General features: G+C 47.5%; 1 protein-coding gene across 3 annotated transcripts in view; it reads right to left on the reverse strand.

Annotated features, from left to right (window-relative positions):
• NDEL1 (nudE neurodevelopment protein 1 like 1) overlaps positions 1-15075 on the reverse strand; it is a 29092-nt gene that overhangs the window by 3417 nt on the left and 10600 nt on the right. For all 3 annotated transcript variants that reach the window (XM_086623890.1, XM_086623889.1, XM_086623891.1), the window contains exons 3-8: positions 14498-14651; positions 13078-13226; positions 11850-11986; positions 9654-9827; positions 8742-8833; positions 6380-6531 (exon numbers count right to left, since the gene is read on the reverse strand). In XM_086623890.1, coding sequence (XP_086480016.1) covers positions 6380-6531; positions 8742-8833; positions 9654-9827; positions 11850-11986; positions 13078-13226; positions 14498-14651 — 858 coding nt within the window. The remainder of the gene's footprint in view (positions 1-6379; positions 6532-8741; positions 8834-9653; positions 9828-11849; positions 11987-13077; positions 13227-14497; positions 14652-15075) is intronic.

Raw genomic sequence — 15075 nt, forward strand, 5'->3', positions numbered from 1 at the left:
AGCACGTGGCACTGCACCAGGGCCGGGCCCAGCAGCACAAACACTTGAAATATTGCCATTTCTAGGGCACCAACTGCTCCCAGACTGGGTTTCCAGCACCCAGACTCTTCTGCCTGTGTGGAGAACGCCTCCCTGCAGCTGTCACCATCCACCAGACCTGCTTCTGCGGGCACTTTCTCCTTTTGGAGGAAGGGACACATCTCTAACCCTCCTCAGCTCCTGCTCAGAGGCACGTGTAGCAGCTTGGGCACCCTCTTCCATCTCCCCGAAGACACAAACAAGGCCAGAAGCCAGGAAGCCATCGGATGCTCAGCACAGATGCCACATGGACTCTGCCTAAATCACCCGTGTCACAAACAAACCAGTGATGCCCGAAACAAGAAGGGAGACCAAGCCCCATTGCAGAGCCAGGGCAGCAAGAGGGTGAGTGCCATGAGCGTTACACGTCACAAGTGTGAATGAGCACAAGACGTGCAGTGCCCACAGCACCACGATGCACAATGGAGGCATGACAAGGCTTTCTGCTAAAATGGAAAAGACAGAAACCCCATCTAGAAGCCTTCTGAGGTCTCCCCATTGTTTGCTCATTTCCAAAAAGCAAGCAGGAAGGCAGCAAAGCATGCTGGTTCGTGGCAGCTCTTCCCAGGATCAGCTCCTGGAGTCAGCTACCTGCATCGTTTACCGCATCCCACCGGCCCAAACCTGCCCTTGGTGCAGAAATAAAGACACAGTGGTGGCTTGGATTTGCTGAAAGCCAGTTCAGTAAGTGGGGCACAGGGAAAGGCTCCAGATAGCCCCAGCAGCTGGGGGGATGCTGAAAGGTGCATTATGGCTGAGCTTACTGAGGCCTTACCCATGGCTGGAGGGAAAGAAATCAGCGTTACTGCAGTTAGGAACAGAGTTAAAGGGGGGGAAAAAAAAAAGTCAAACAGAGCAACTGAAAAAAATAACAAATAAAACGTGCTGGATGACTCCTGCCTAACGTCCCAGAAGTGAGCTGGAAAGAAAAGTCCTTGTGCTCAGTCTCCAAGGTCTCAGTCAGTGCCAGGAAGAGGACACGCATCGCTGCAGCCTCCGGCCGCTCTGCCCAGGCCTGGCACACATGCGGGGCTGCTGCACGGAGCTGACATTGCCCAATGGCCCAGAAAACTGCTGGCAGTGATTAATCCCAGCCAGATCACTTGTCTCCTGCCTCTGCCTTGTTCTGCCGTCCCTCAGACTCGACCCAACGGGCTCTGCAGGGCCTGCGCTGCGCCCTTGCTCTGGGCTTCTCGAGAAACTGGGCTCCAGGGTGCTTCTAGGGGAGCTGAAAGCACCAGTCCCTGCTGGAAACAGCCTCTGCAGTGGTTTCTGATGGATCTTTCTGACTGACTGTCCCTACAGCGGCATGGACTTTGTGCCCATTTCCAACCACTCTCCCTGCCCTGATTGCTAAAGATAGATTCTTACTCATTAAACTGTATTTCAAGCTGTACTTTACACTTAGCACCTTACAACTCTAAGTATCCAGCAAAACCTCAGCAGAAGATTCTCCTGTAGCTGCACAGTCCAGCCCGAGGAGTAAATGGATGCGGCCAAAGCAGACTTGGAGACTGGCCCCACAAGAAAACAAGAGGACAAGTGAGTTTTCAGGCAGGTCAGTGCTTTCAAACACACCACTTATTCTCCCAAACAGCAGGAACAGCACAAGGAGGTAGAGGACTGCTCAGCACAGAGATCTGAAGGAGGAGGAGGATGGGGGCAAGGCTGTGGCAGATTAATTAGGTAGGAACCTGCACTTTTTGACAGCACAGAGAACCCTCCACACCCCCTTGAGAGGCCGATGAGACCAGTCTGACCCGTAGCTGCTGCAGTGATGCCCACATCCAGCCCCTGTGCCGCAGGATCCCCTCTCATAGAAACCACGACCCCAAAACCTGCACAGCCTTCCTGGCACAACTGTGCCACCCTGGGTGCTTCCAGCTGGCACGGCTGCGCTGGGCAGGGCTGGTGACACTGAGCAGGAGCACCGCTGTCTCTACCCACACGCTTCACCACGCTGTCCTCTCCCTCTGCTCCGTAACCCCAGCCGGCTCCCAGCACATCCATGCCTTTTTGTTTGCCAGAACCACGGCCACCGAGCGATGGCCAACAAACCTTGAAAGAAAAAACATGAGCCAAGGGCAAACTAACTTTCAAAATCAACTCAATTAACAGCAGCGATACACCAGCCTGTATCTCTGATGCGACTGATTCAATCAGAAACATGCACATGTTTGAAGAAATTTTAACTGGATCAGGAAAGCAAGCAGCACTTAGTCCTAAGGTTGCAACAGGTCACAGAGCCAGAGTTTATCTGGAGTAAGGAGAAAGAGAGAGGTTCCAGCCTCGGGCTTTGATCATGGACTGTTAGTGGTAACGCTGAGAACTCCCCCATGCAGTTAGCACAACCACCAGCTCTGCCCCTCCAGGCACGTTAGAGAACATGCAGCTTATGGTTCAAATGAATTCATTTACCCAGGACCAAGGTGGGGAACATGACCTTCTCACGCCTAGTGGGAAAAAATTGGAACAGTTTATGCACACAATAAAGACATTCTTGGGCATAATGCTGGGTGCAAGAAAAGGGGCAAAGCAAAGGTGTCAAGCTGAGCCTCACCAGACCCCTCTGTCCTCTCTGACCTCAGCAGAATGAGGCTGTGCTCTGCATGGGCAGGCAAGGGGGCTGACTCCAGTGACAACCAGCACTCCCACCACACTCCGCTGCTGCACGCGCACGACCCAGATAAAAGCCCAGAGCACTGCAAAGCGCAGTACAGGACATGGGATTATTCACCTGCATCCCAGTTACTGGCAGTCCCCTCTTTTCCGGGGAAACTTTTTTATAAGGTGGAGTAGGAACAGCGAGAAGATCCTAATTTCACAGCCTGATGTATTACGATCAGGGTCGTGGATAACAGTGGCCCTTGTGCAAATATACCTGCACGCTGCACGGGACTGCTACAAGTGTGCGAGCAGAGGCACTGCTCACACTCAAACTTTAGCTTGTTTTATGAAAACAAAGCCCATCGGATTCACAAAAATAACCTCAGAATAAACAGCAGGTGAAAGGACTCACACTCAGGAGTGCAGGAACGGGAGCGGGGGAGCAGTGCACGGGGAGTTAATGCCCCAAGGAACAAACGCCCCACGTTGGCTCACATGTCTCAGCTCTGCTGCCCCAAGTGCCAGGCCTCTGCGGAGCCCAAACTCGGAGCCATTTTGTTCCCCAGCTGAATCTAAGCTAATTGTATTAATTGTTAATTTCAAAAAATAACAATTACAACAGTCAAAACCAACTATCTATCTGAGAACATCCCCCATGGCTGTTCTGCCATGCCCTGGCATCTGGTTCCTGAAGGAACAAGTCTGCAGGAAACTGATGTTACATCAGATGTTGCTGAGTTTTAAAAAAAGTGGGTAAGTCCTGAGTGTTCCAACCCTCCAGCAAAGCTTCGGTGCAAGGCCAGCTGTCCTCCAGGCCTCCCCGAAAGCGACCCTGTCCCATGCCAGCTCCTGCCTCTCACTCCACTCAGCACACCCAGAGCAGTTGTTTGGTGGGAGATGGAAACTCATCCAACGTTTTAACCAACAAAATGGAAGGAAAAAAAAGTGGAAGTGTAACGATGCAGCTGAGTTACCTCTGTCTCAGTCCCAACAACCGACTGTTCTTTAGGCAGCAGCTGCAGATTGGATCGGATCTACGATCACACATGGCTGTTTCAGGCTCCAGCTACAATGAGGGGCAGGGAGGACAGCAGAGGGGCTGGGCGGAGCGGAGAAGGGTGGGCATGCCTTGATTCAGTCCGTTGTGCCCTGCCCAGCCACCACAAGGCACGGGGAATCCAATGCCCGCCAGCACAGCGGGGAGCTCAGCGGCTGCTGCAGCAGTGTGCAGGGCAGGATGGGGCTGACCTCGTTCAGGTAACAGCTCGGTTCATCTTACACGTGCTGACAAAATCATGCAGGTTTTACACTGCAGCCATGGAGACATGTACAGAGCTGTCCTGGTTTCAGCTGGGACAGAGTTTTTCTTTTTAGCAACCAGAAGAGCTCTGTGTTTTGGATTTAGTCTGGGATTTGTTATGAGAAAAGTGTTGATAACGCACTGATGTTGACAGTTGGTGCTGAGACCTTAAGGACCTTCCAGCTTCCCATGTTCTGCCAGTGTGCAGGAGCACAGCAGGCTGGGGGGAGCACAGCTGGGACAAAGGGTCTACCTTTGTCTACCAAGTCTACCAAGCTCCCCTTGGATTTGAATTTAGACTTAGGATCGAGGGCGAAATTGGCCAATGGATATTCCATATCACTCAGCGTCATGCCCAGTATATAGACGAGGGTTGACTGGGAAGCTGGAGAGTCTCTCTTGTGAGACTCTCTCTCAGCCTCTTGGGAGTTCTCTCTCTCCATCTCTTGTTCTCTTTTCTGGCCTCCTGCTCGTCCAGGATTGCAGTGTCAGGACTTCTCCGTTTCAGGACTGCTTGCTGGGATGGGACAGGCGTCAGTCACCAGGTGGTGAGCAATTAAACTATGCATCACTTGTTTGTGTATATTATTATCATATTATATGTTTTAATATATTATTATTATTATTGTTGTTATTAATTTTTTTCTTATCTCAACCCATGAGTCTCCTTCCCTTTTCCCCTTTAATACTCTTCCCCATTCCCCAGGGCAGGGGAGGGTGACCAAGTGGCTGCGTGGTGTTTAGCCACAACGACAGCCCAGACCTCGACAGGGGCAGCAAGGTGGAGCAGAAGGGGAGATGCAAGGGGAGAGGCATGGGCCACTGACCCCGCTGTGACCAGCATATGGATGTGGAGAAGGACGAGACAGTAGTGCCTTGCAGAGATCTCTAACAAGTTGCAGATAAGCACATCAGTCATTTCCACCCCCTTTTCCAGCCCACTAACATCCTCCAACTCTGCTGTAGAAGTTATCTTTTAGGATGCTGGGTTTCTAAGCCTTTCAGCTGCAGCCTGCTCCTACTCTAGGCAGCCAGCCCAGATAACAAGTGTGACTGCAATCTGGATAATTAACAGCGACCCCCACCCCACAGGGCAATCAGCTTATTCGTCACACCACAACTCCACGTAGCCACACTGCCTCCTAGGAACAGCTCTAATCCCTCCCTAGCAACTACCCTGACAGCTTGTACCTGAAACACAGCCTGGGCACTGCAAGCATGAGCCCTGCTGCAGTGGTGCACGCACCCCAGCCAGCCTTGCTGTGTACAGACAACCCAAAGTCTGACTGATTTGCACATGACACTGACTTTGTTAAGCCTCTGAACTCTTCCCTTCTGAAAGCATCAAACAACAGTGGCTCCAAAAACTCTGAATCCCAGTTTCTAAGATGTAAATTGCCATGCTACCCACGCGGCAACAGGAGTCAGCTCAAACGAGGCTGATTGTAGGAAGTTCAGCTTGTCTGCTCTGTATATGGCACTCTTCACGTTGGTAGCAGTTCATTTAAGTCTCCAAAACAAATTCTGGATTGAGGATGTGATGAATATTAGCATTAAATTGCACTGGCTTGAGGTTTGGCATGGAAGACTACCACCATGCAGGGAGCACTGTTTTGCCCAGTGACACCAAGCAAAGCTCGCGATACCACTATGCTAACACCCCAAACTCTGCTCCTCACACAGCCACGGGGCCTTGTGCTATGAGGGAAATCCTCCTGCTGAACCACTTCCCAGTATCCCACAGGAAGCTCTGACCACAGGCGAGTCATGAGAGACACATGGGGCAGTTTTTCCTGTGAAAGGAGTTTTTGGCTTCGTGGCTGACGCACAGCATAGCCAGCATGGAGGCAGATGCCTCCTCAATCAGCCAGAATTACACCATTAATGACGTTTTCTTTTCCCCTAATAGAGGGGGAAGTAGAGCAAACAGGGCACCACCCTCCAAGTGAGCATTTGCTGCCCACACTCAGCTGTTCTCGCCCAGGGAATCTCCAGATTCACAGCTAATGTACTTCCCCACGCACGAGCACACCAGTAGCTATGGCAACTCCAGCACTATTTCCTTGAGATCCTTTCAAAGGGCATGTTCTCTTCAGCAGCAGCTTTGCTGCTCGGGGTTTCTGTATTACCTGCGATGCAGCTGCCAAGAGATTAGGCAGCAGAGGGACAGAGCACTGACATCCTCCTACCAGCTAAGAGACAATCACACTTGCTTTTCTCTTTGCTCTACAGAAATCAGCACTGTCACGTTCCCCTTGAGACTCTGGCTCCACAAATTATTTGTCCTATAGGATGAAAGCCGTGGTGGGCTAAAGACGAGCCAAGAAACACTTCTGCTCCAAGCAGCATCCTGAAACGCACTCCCCTGCAGGGCAAAAACATATCCTTACTTACCCTTTGTCAAAGAAAGAAGTATGCCCCGGATGGGGGTACTTTGTGCCATTGCTGTTCATCATGCCGCTGCTAACATTCCCTGAAATGTAGGATTTCCGTGATGCCTGGTCCTTTGCAAAATTTCTGCAAGCAGCTAATTTGGATTCTAAGGCCTGTGAAATGGAAAAAAAAAAAATTATGTCAAAAAAGTAACACCATTAAGACAAAGTGTTTCGCTTCTCGAGCTCAGGCTTTGTCATGAGCCCAAGACCACCAGGATCAGGACCCCGGTGCGATCACCTTTGGCAAAAACTGAACTAAATGGGAACAAAGCCGTCATTTTCTCTGTCACCCAACCACAAAGGAAACCCAGACGAGATGCTGATGCAGACTGCCAGGCATAACTCAGCTCCATCAACTCTCATTTAACTACCTAAAATAAGGAAGCCAACTCCTAGCAGAAGTTAACAAAGCTTCTTGCTTCAGCAGCTGCAGTAAGACTAAGACAGAGCCTAAAGCAGAATCCTCAAGTTTTCGGAGGGACTGCGTATTTGGAAAGTTTATTTTTTTTTCCCAGGACAGTGCCTTCTAGCATTTCTTTTTTAATCTTGGCCTGTAAAACAAAGCCAGTTTCTTAAGCCCCGTTGACTACAGCCTCGGCATCAGAAGGAGGAATCAAAGGCAGTAGTTAAGCCCATCTCCATGGTCTGTACCTCATCTCTACTACTTCCAAGCAACCCTGGAGAATCTTTTTTCCCTATACAAGGTGACAATCTCTGCCTCATCTGCTGACTCCTGGCAGGAGGGAGACCAAAATCCTGATTCTCTTTTACTGCAGTACATCCCATGTCTCTTCTGTCATCTATCACAAACTGAGGCTTAACTTTAACATCCTTCTGGCCTAGCAGCAAGTCCCTGCAGCTATTTGTTACATCCACCCTGTGCATGGAGGCATTCAGACACTTGCAAAGGCGTGCACTGGAGACAAAAACTCACCTCCTCAAACATGGGGTTTGGTTCTGTTCCACATTCATCACAAATATTCCATTAATAAGGCACTGACATGCTATCACAAGCAAGAGAACGTCATAGTCATCTTCCAGAGATCCAGGTGAGCTTACTTAGTGTAGTGCCTACCTCCTGGTCTCAAAGAACCCACCAGCTGGAAACAGCCAGTGTGATCTGTGCCAAGAGACTCCCTGTCCCAGCTGCATACAAGAAAGCTGAGAGGAAACTTTTTGCAGAGAAAGGGAGTCTAAGGCTTGGGATGAGGAATCCTGTGAGTAGCCAGACCCAAAGGAATCCTGAACATCCTCTAATTGTTACTAAACAAACGCATGAGCTGGAATTTTGTACCAGTGGCAGGGCGTGTGCCTCAGAGCAGGCTGGGAAAGAAGCATGCTTATTTGGCATTTCCTGTCCTTGCAGAGTAATCACATGGGATTGTGATTAAGCTCCCCAAATCCCCTGCAGACTCTTACTCACAATGATCCCATTTTAAACACGTCACTCCGTAACCCCGAGTTGTCCTGCTGCCCTTTCAAACCCACCACCAGCTCACTGGCTCCAAACACGAGCAACGAGGTAGCTTTCAAATTCCAACTTTGCTAAAACAACTGTCTCCGCTGCCGCGACTGCTGTTCTCAGCGTCGGCCACGAGAGACAGGAAAGCCAGCGCCGGCGGCGAGGCGCTGCTGCTATCCGTGCTCCCACTCAAACACCAACCACCGAGGCACTCCGAACTCCAAAGTCGTGTCTTCATCCAACTGGAAAGCCTGGCATCCTAAAGAACACTCTAACAGATGTTTAAACCACTTCTTCCCTGCTTATAGTGGTAATCCCTTTAACGGCTCACACATTTCACTTCCCCATCAACTACAGATGGGAACACTGGGCTTTCTCCTGATTTATTTTCTCACTTTCTTATCAAAGGTTTCTAGATTTTTTTTTTCCATTTTCAGCACCTGTTGCAGATCTCCACAGGCACACGAGGAGACACTGGCAGCACGTCCTCAGCCCCTCACTCATGTGTGTCCAACTCTGCATCTTGGTCTCATTACAGAGGAAGTTGCAGGCCCCATTTAAATTAGGAACACGAAGCTGTCGGTGTCTAACCCCATATATCACAGTGCTTGAGAAACTTTTTACTCCAAGTAAGAACTTTGTCACCCAAAACTGGCATCAGAAGCTTAGTAACATGCTTTACAGATCAAGATAATTAAAAAACTCCAACCATTATCACATACTAAACACTGACTATGGATGATTTGGAAACTACAGCATGTGTTCAGCACGGGCTAAGGGCTTGCTGTACTTGTGCACAGGGATGAAAGCTCAGAGACAGCAGCAGAGGGCCAGGAATGCTTCAGTTCAAAGGACTCACCCCCACTTTCCGTAGCAGGTCTCCCACAATGTTGAGTGCAGATATTCTAGCTGACGGAGTAAGGGGGCTGGTACCAAATCCGTTCGGTATAGCTGCAAACACAGACACATTTTATTAGATGCTCCACCCTCCACAGTTCATCTTCTTGAAAAAAAAAATTAAATAAATCAACTTCCATGTAAAAAGGCAGATCTAAAATCTTACTGCAAACTCTTCATACAATTACAGCACAATAACACACAGACAGTATGATCACTAGCCATGGAAAATGAAAAAAGCTTCATTTCAGTCCACTGCCCTCCTTCCCACTAGACCTACACGCAACGTTCATGCACTCTCCATCTGCAAGGCTACTGCCTGCAGCCAGAGCTGCCTCTGGAATCTACCCTCTCTAATTTGAAAAATAATGTGCTAATCCTTGGGATTGTCCAGAGCCTTCCAGATGGGGAAGGGGACCGGCCTAACATCCTGCTGCCTCAGAGAGAAAACAGGACCCCTGAAAAGTCCGTGTGGTAACAGAGACTCCAGACTGTCAGAATTACTGACCACCATTTATCCACCACTGCTGCTCCACATCTAAGCAGAGATACTGGTCACTGCACTTCCCTGCAATCCCAGATGGATTTCCCTTCACTGCTTTACTGCAGGCATCTGCTGCTGAGTGCAAACCCTCACCCCCCTGAGAGCAGTATATAAACTTCACTATCCTTCTTTTCTGTGCTATTTACTCCCTATACTCCTTAAACACCCCTGATGCTGCTCCAGGATTTAAACACAGCTTATGGAATGCAGGTGGGACCCACAAGTACCTACATTTACTTCAAGTTCACTAACAAGCTCCTGGTCTGAAATTGTTTGTTAACAAGCTGAGCATACCACCAAACAGCTAGACACAGTTTCTATGAACTGTACCTTTTGGGGAAGGAAAACTATTTTCTGATCCTTTTCCAACGGGCGTAGCTGGCAAAGAGAGAGACGCCTGGACAGCCGAATCCATCTTTTCACAGTCTAGAGTCGGAGAGCTGGGTGCTGACTTTCGGGTGACTTCTTGTTGCCTTTCCCGTACTGCGAGCTCTTGCCGTAAGTCTAAGGGTTGAGAGAAGGGAAAAAAAAAAATCACACCAAAACCCCAAAAATAACATCATTAGCAACTGATTTCTCTAACAAACACTCTCTCTGTTCATTTGGGAAGAAGGAGGAGCTGCCACTTTGCAACAGCCCTATACAAATTCCCTGCTGGGGGCTGTCTCCAGCAGCAAGAACCCCATCCCACAGCCCAGTACCACCACTTCCCTGGGAGTTACACCTGGGAGTAGAGGCAGCAACCAGAGCCCTGCCCAGTCTAGAAAGCTGCGTGGTCCCAGTGGGCATGGCAGCTGCCTCAGCCTCAGTATTTCTCCCCATCTGTAGCATGAGTCCCACGGGAAGCGTGTTACAAAAGCTGTAGCTGGTCACACATCTGCTGAACTACAGACATCTCCTGCTCACATAGAGGTTGGAAAAAGGAATGACCTATTCCTGCCTTTCCAATTCCCCACATTATTCCACCAGTTAGTAATCCACAGGACTCCACAGTAGCCAAAGACAGTCAAAGGGCTGTATCCAGTCTCTTGATGCCTTGACAACTCGAAGAGCAGACTAGGGATGCTGGGTAGTGCAAACGACAGGGAAAGACACTGGAGATTAGGAAACTATTCTCACCTCCTCTCCAGACTGCTGCTTACCCCTACCTTGTCCCCTCTCATTTCCACACATATTTGCTACAAAGAGCACCCAGCGCAGCTCAGCAATGAATCTATGAAATCCTTAGAAGGGACTAGACACAAATAAACAATATGTGACAAGGGGGTTGTTCTTTTTTGGGTAGAGCAACTTCATCTTCCACAGTTTTAAGTTACAATAAATATTTAGAACTGATTTTAAGTAAAACAGCACAGCTGAAATGAAAATCTATTTGGGCTCCAAGAAGAGGATTTGTGGCTTTTCAATCAGAAATGTTATATTTGACTTTGACACCATACCAGTTCTTTTAGTGGCTAGTGTCAGGGGAAATAACATGGAGCTTTGCTACCCCAACAAACGCTAAAAATTTCCAAATGACTCATCCAAGAAACAAGATGTCTTTTTTTGCCAATTATCCAGTGTTCTAGAAAACATTCCCCTAGGTTTTGCTGTTTTTTTCCACTATTATTGCCCTAACCCCAAATTACAATACATATTATTTCCTCAGAAAATACTTAATCTCCCTTTTCATATTTATTACAAAACCCTGTGCTTTCAATTTGTGGAGCACAAACTTGGTTCAAAGAGGTTCGAAAAGAACAACAACAAAAGATCCCAGCCTGTTGTCAGGTGTGTTGCCTTACACTCAGATTTAAGCCTTAACTGAGGAATTATTTTAGAAAGCTTCACTTAAGAAACAAAGTTGAAAACCACTAATCTCTAAACTACATTAATGGCAGGCACAGGCTTATGAGCGGATCATCCCCATTAGTAAAGAAACCAGTTTCCACCAACCATTTAAAAAAATGCTTCCCCAGCATCCTCTAAGAGAAATCCATTGGGGAACTCCCAGCTCCTGATCATATCTCAGAACATTCTCCCAAACACCTCTGATCCCACAGGTCTAACCACAGCCTTTACTCGAGTTATCTTAAATAAACCAGGCAACTTCCAAGAGGTTCAGAAGGAATACAGGAGACAGGATTTTTAAAGAAAGTAATTCAACCATTTGTCATTTATTTCCTTGTCGTTTCCTGTGCTTTCACTTCCTGTATAAGACATGAAACCACAGGGAGTGGGAACTTCTGGAGCACACCTCCTCAATCCTATCACATCTGTGCCACACAGTGTTTTTGTACTCAGCTGTGTTAAAAATCCTGAATGAATGCGATACTAATTTTGCCCTACATGAGGGATATTTCCCCTCAGCTACACCAGACATGGAATAGAGAACATAACTGTTACTAATACCCAATGCTTACATCATGCATCCAGTTCAAGTTTTAATACGTGAGGCTTTCTACCAACATGAGCTCTGGTTACTACACATCTCTGTTCAGAAGCCACCAGTGCACCAAGAGAGACAACTAATTGAGCAAGCCATACCTCTCGCTTCATCCTTCAATCTCTGTACAGAAACTAGCAAGGACTCCTTGTCATCCAGCTCGCTTTCCAAAAACGCATTTCTCTCAATAGCTTGGTTCAGCCTTTGCTCAAAGTCCTCCAACGAAACTATTGTTGCCCTAGAAACAAAATCCAGAATATTAGGTTCCTCAGCTCAGCTGACATAAAAGCGTATTCAAAAACATAATAGAAGAAAAATGTTAGCAGAGTCTACATTCAAGTTAGCTGTTTGAAAGCTATGGAAACGCTTCGTAGAAAGGACTAACAAACTCCAAAGAAGCAAAGGGAATTCCAAAGGGAATAGATAAAAAGAACATGATAGCATCTGGCTCTCAAAGATGTACCAAAGAGCTGGGAAAGAGCCAGGCCAGCACACCCATTCCCATTTTTCCCAAGCCAGGCTCCAAAGCCACCCATTCAGGCAGTGTATTAGCTCAGGTGGTGCTGTGCTCTCCAGAGCTCCTGACAGGCAACAGCCCAGCGAACACAGAAAGCAGGGCACTGGGATGTGGCCTAAGACCCAGTTCGTTCCATGATTGCAGTGGGATAACTCATATGTGTCAAAAGTTAATCAGGAGGTTAAGAGCCTGAGGAAACAGGGCCTCAGCTCTCAGATCTCTGTGCCAGACAGCCAGAGGCTCATTCCTGGTCCCTCTGAATCAATGGCAAAACTCCCATTCAGCAAAACGGAAGCATGACCTACACTCCACCACTGGGCGTTTCTAACAGCAGCCTGTCCATTCTCTGCGTTTACGAAGGACACGTTTGTTCCCTACAGCCATTAAGCTGTTATGCAAGGGAAGGGGAGACTCCTTCGGCCTGTTTCATTTAACAGGGATTATGTAAAGCATTCACTGACTTCAAAAGGGCTTTGAGCTACAAGGATCAGGAATGTAAGAGTCACCTAGCTGGTCGTACCAACAGCAGTACACAGGCCTGGCTTGCTCTGGGCCTGCCTGCACTGCTTGTTTCTCACAGGAACACGGAACACTTTGGTCCTCCAGCCTTTCTTGCTGTAACATAACACTACCAGCTGAAGGAGGAGAACTCCAAGGGTAAACTGCACTGTTTAAAGCATCAAATGTCTTGGGGTTTGGGTTTTTTTTGCACATGTGTTATTTTCCCTTTTAAGGAATAATAAAATTATCAATCTGAGTAGCAAAGAAAAAGATCTAGTGCAATAAGGAAAGAAGAGGTTTGCAGCCTTCACCTCTTTGCACGTTCCAAGTCATCGTTGGCCTGCTCCAGCTCCCTCACATACTTATGCAGCTGATCTTTGATGGCCCGTGTCTGGCTCAGGTCATCCTCTAACAACGACACTTGCTTGTAACTTTGTGCGTACTGGTGCTCCAGTTTCTCCTGAAAGAAAGAAGTATCAAGATAAACATCAGTCGTATACGCTCTCCAAGTCATCAGTAGTAAAACAGGACAAAGAAAGTAACACACTCGCTGCAGTTTGCTGATTTGGGATTGCTAGTAATACAGAGCAGAAATCAGAGTTGGAAGGAACACGCTCTGAACATCAGAGCTGGACACAGAACACAAATCACAAACGCTGCATTGTGCACAGACATCTCGCCACGACACAGCTGGCTGCTCAGAGATGCATCCCTGCATCTGTTCCCAGCAGCCTGCACTGACAGCTGCTCCGAAGCCTCAAACATCTAGGAAGCCAGAGAGAAATCTAACTGCACAGCCTCCCCTTCAGTGCCTCTCCCTTGACAATAGCCACACTGTTACCAGAAATTGTCTGACATCTCCATTAGCAAAAGCAACAGCCACTGAAATCTGGTACAAAACCTCCAGGTCCACAAGCTCATCTCCAAAAGACTGGAAGCATTTGCTCCCAAATGTGCTCTCACCAGCTCTGAGGGTACAGACAGAGGCTTAAGAAAAAACTACTGACTTCGTAACACGTACTGACCTTACAGATATAGCTGGGACTGGATACACAAACAAGTCATCTCACAAACTTGACTTCCACTAGGTAAGATTCCAAACTTTGCCTTCAGTAAACCAACCCAAAACTACCAAAACCAATGCTTTTCCAAGATTCTAAAAGAGGCAAGAACTTGTTAACATAGAGACATGAATTAAAAGCTACCTTCTGCACAGGCAGATCCTTATGCAATTCCTGTCTCCACAGATACGGCTGTTAATGAATCAGGAGATTCTCTCTGAAAGATGTGCACCAATCAGCCACCTTCGGTTTTCTTTAAGGTCTCACAGTACCAATGAGACCTTCTGGGAAAAAAAAAACAGCTTGCAAAGAAAGATGACAGCAGAGTGGGCTGACAAAACACACTTGTGTTGACCACCCTGTTGCTACGCTGATGTTGCCTGTGTGACTAACAAAGCTACTACTTGGCAGAGCCTAGAAAATTCAAACAAACGAGCACAAACTCCATAACAAGAGTTCCATGACGTGAACAACAAAAATTCCGACAGAAATTTCCCTGCTAAGTTGCTGGCCTTATTTGGAGTGCATGCCATACTTCAGTCTGGATCTTCAACAGACAACTCCTTTACTTCATCTGGATATTCAGTGACCAAGAACAGACCAGACAATCTACAGTGAGATCCAAGCCATATTTGTAAAAAGAGGTAATGTTATTGCAGAAAAGACCTACCTTTAATGTTTCCACTTCATACTTCAGTCTTTGGTTATCTGCTTGCAAATCTCTATTCCTCTGCTCAGCTTGCACGAGCTGTGCCTCCAACTCAGCTTCTAATTCTCTGCTTCCCTCCTGAAATTCAGCCAGCTCTTCACGAGCTTCCTGGAAGCTGTAAGGAGAGGATTTCATCAGTTGAAAATCCAACATCTCCCAAGTTACAACGAAATCCACAGCTCTACTAAAATAAGCTGAAAAAACAGGAGCTTTTAAACCTTATGTCATCCATAGACATGGTCTATGTCATCCATAGACCTCTAAGGGGAAAAAGAAAACTGGGGCAACAGTGAAATTACCTTAAGCTTAGCTACAAAAGGAAATTAATTCTCTTACATCAAAACAAACAGCTACATTAAACGCATGTGTGAATACAAACTTGTATCAAGGCTGTTTACAGGATCCATGGGAGTCTGAAAACCACTTTGCACTCCATTAGCTTTCAGCGCTAGCATACTCGACAGAGTCAATGAACTAAACATTTAACCAGATTTTGGTCAAAAACAGTACGAGAGAACCACAGTTTCTGGACCTCTGTG

The sequence above is a fragment of the Tauraco erythrolophus genome, chromosome 20 (genome assembly GCF_009769465.1).
Source record: "Tauraco erythrolophus isolate bTauEry1 chromosome 20, bTauEry1.pri, whole genome shotgun sequence".
Classification (NCBI taxonomy): domain Eukaryota; kingdom Metazoa; phylum Chordata; class Aves; order Musophagiformes; family Musophagidae; genus Tauraco; species Tauraco erythrolophus.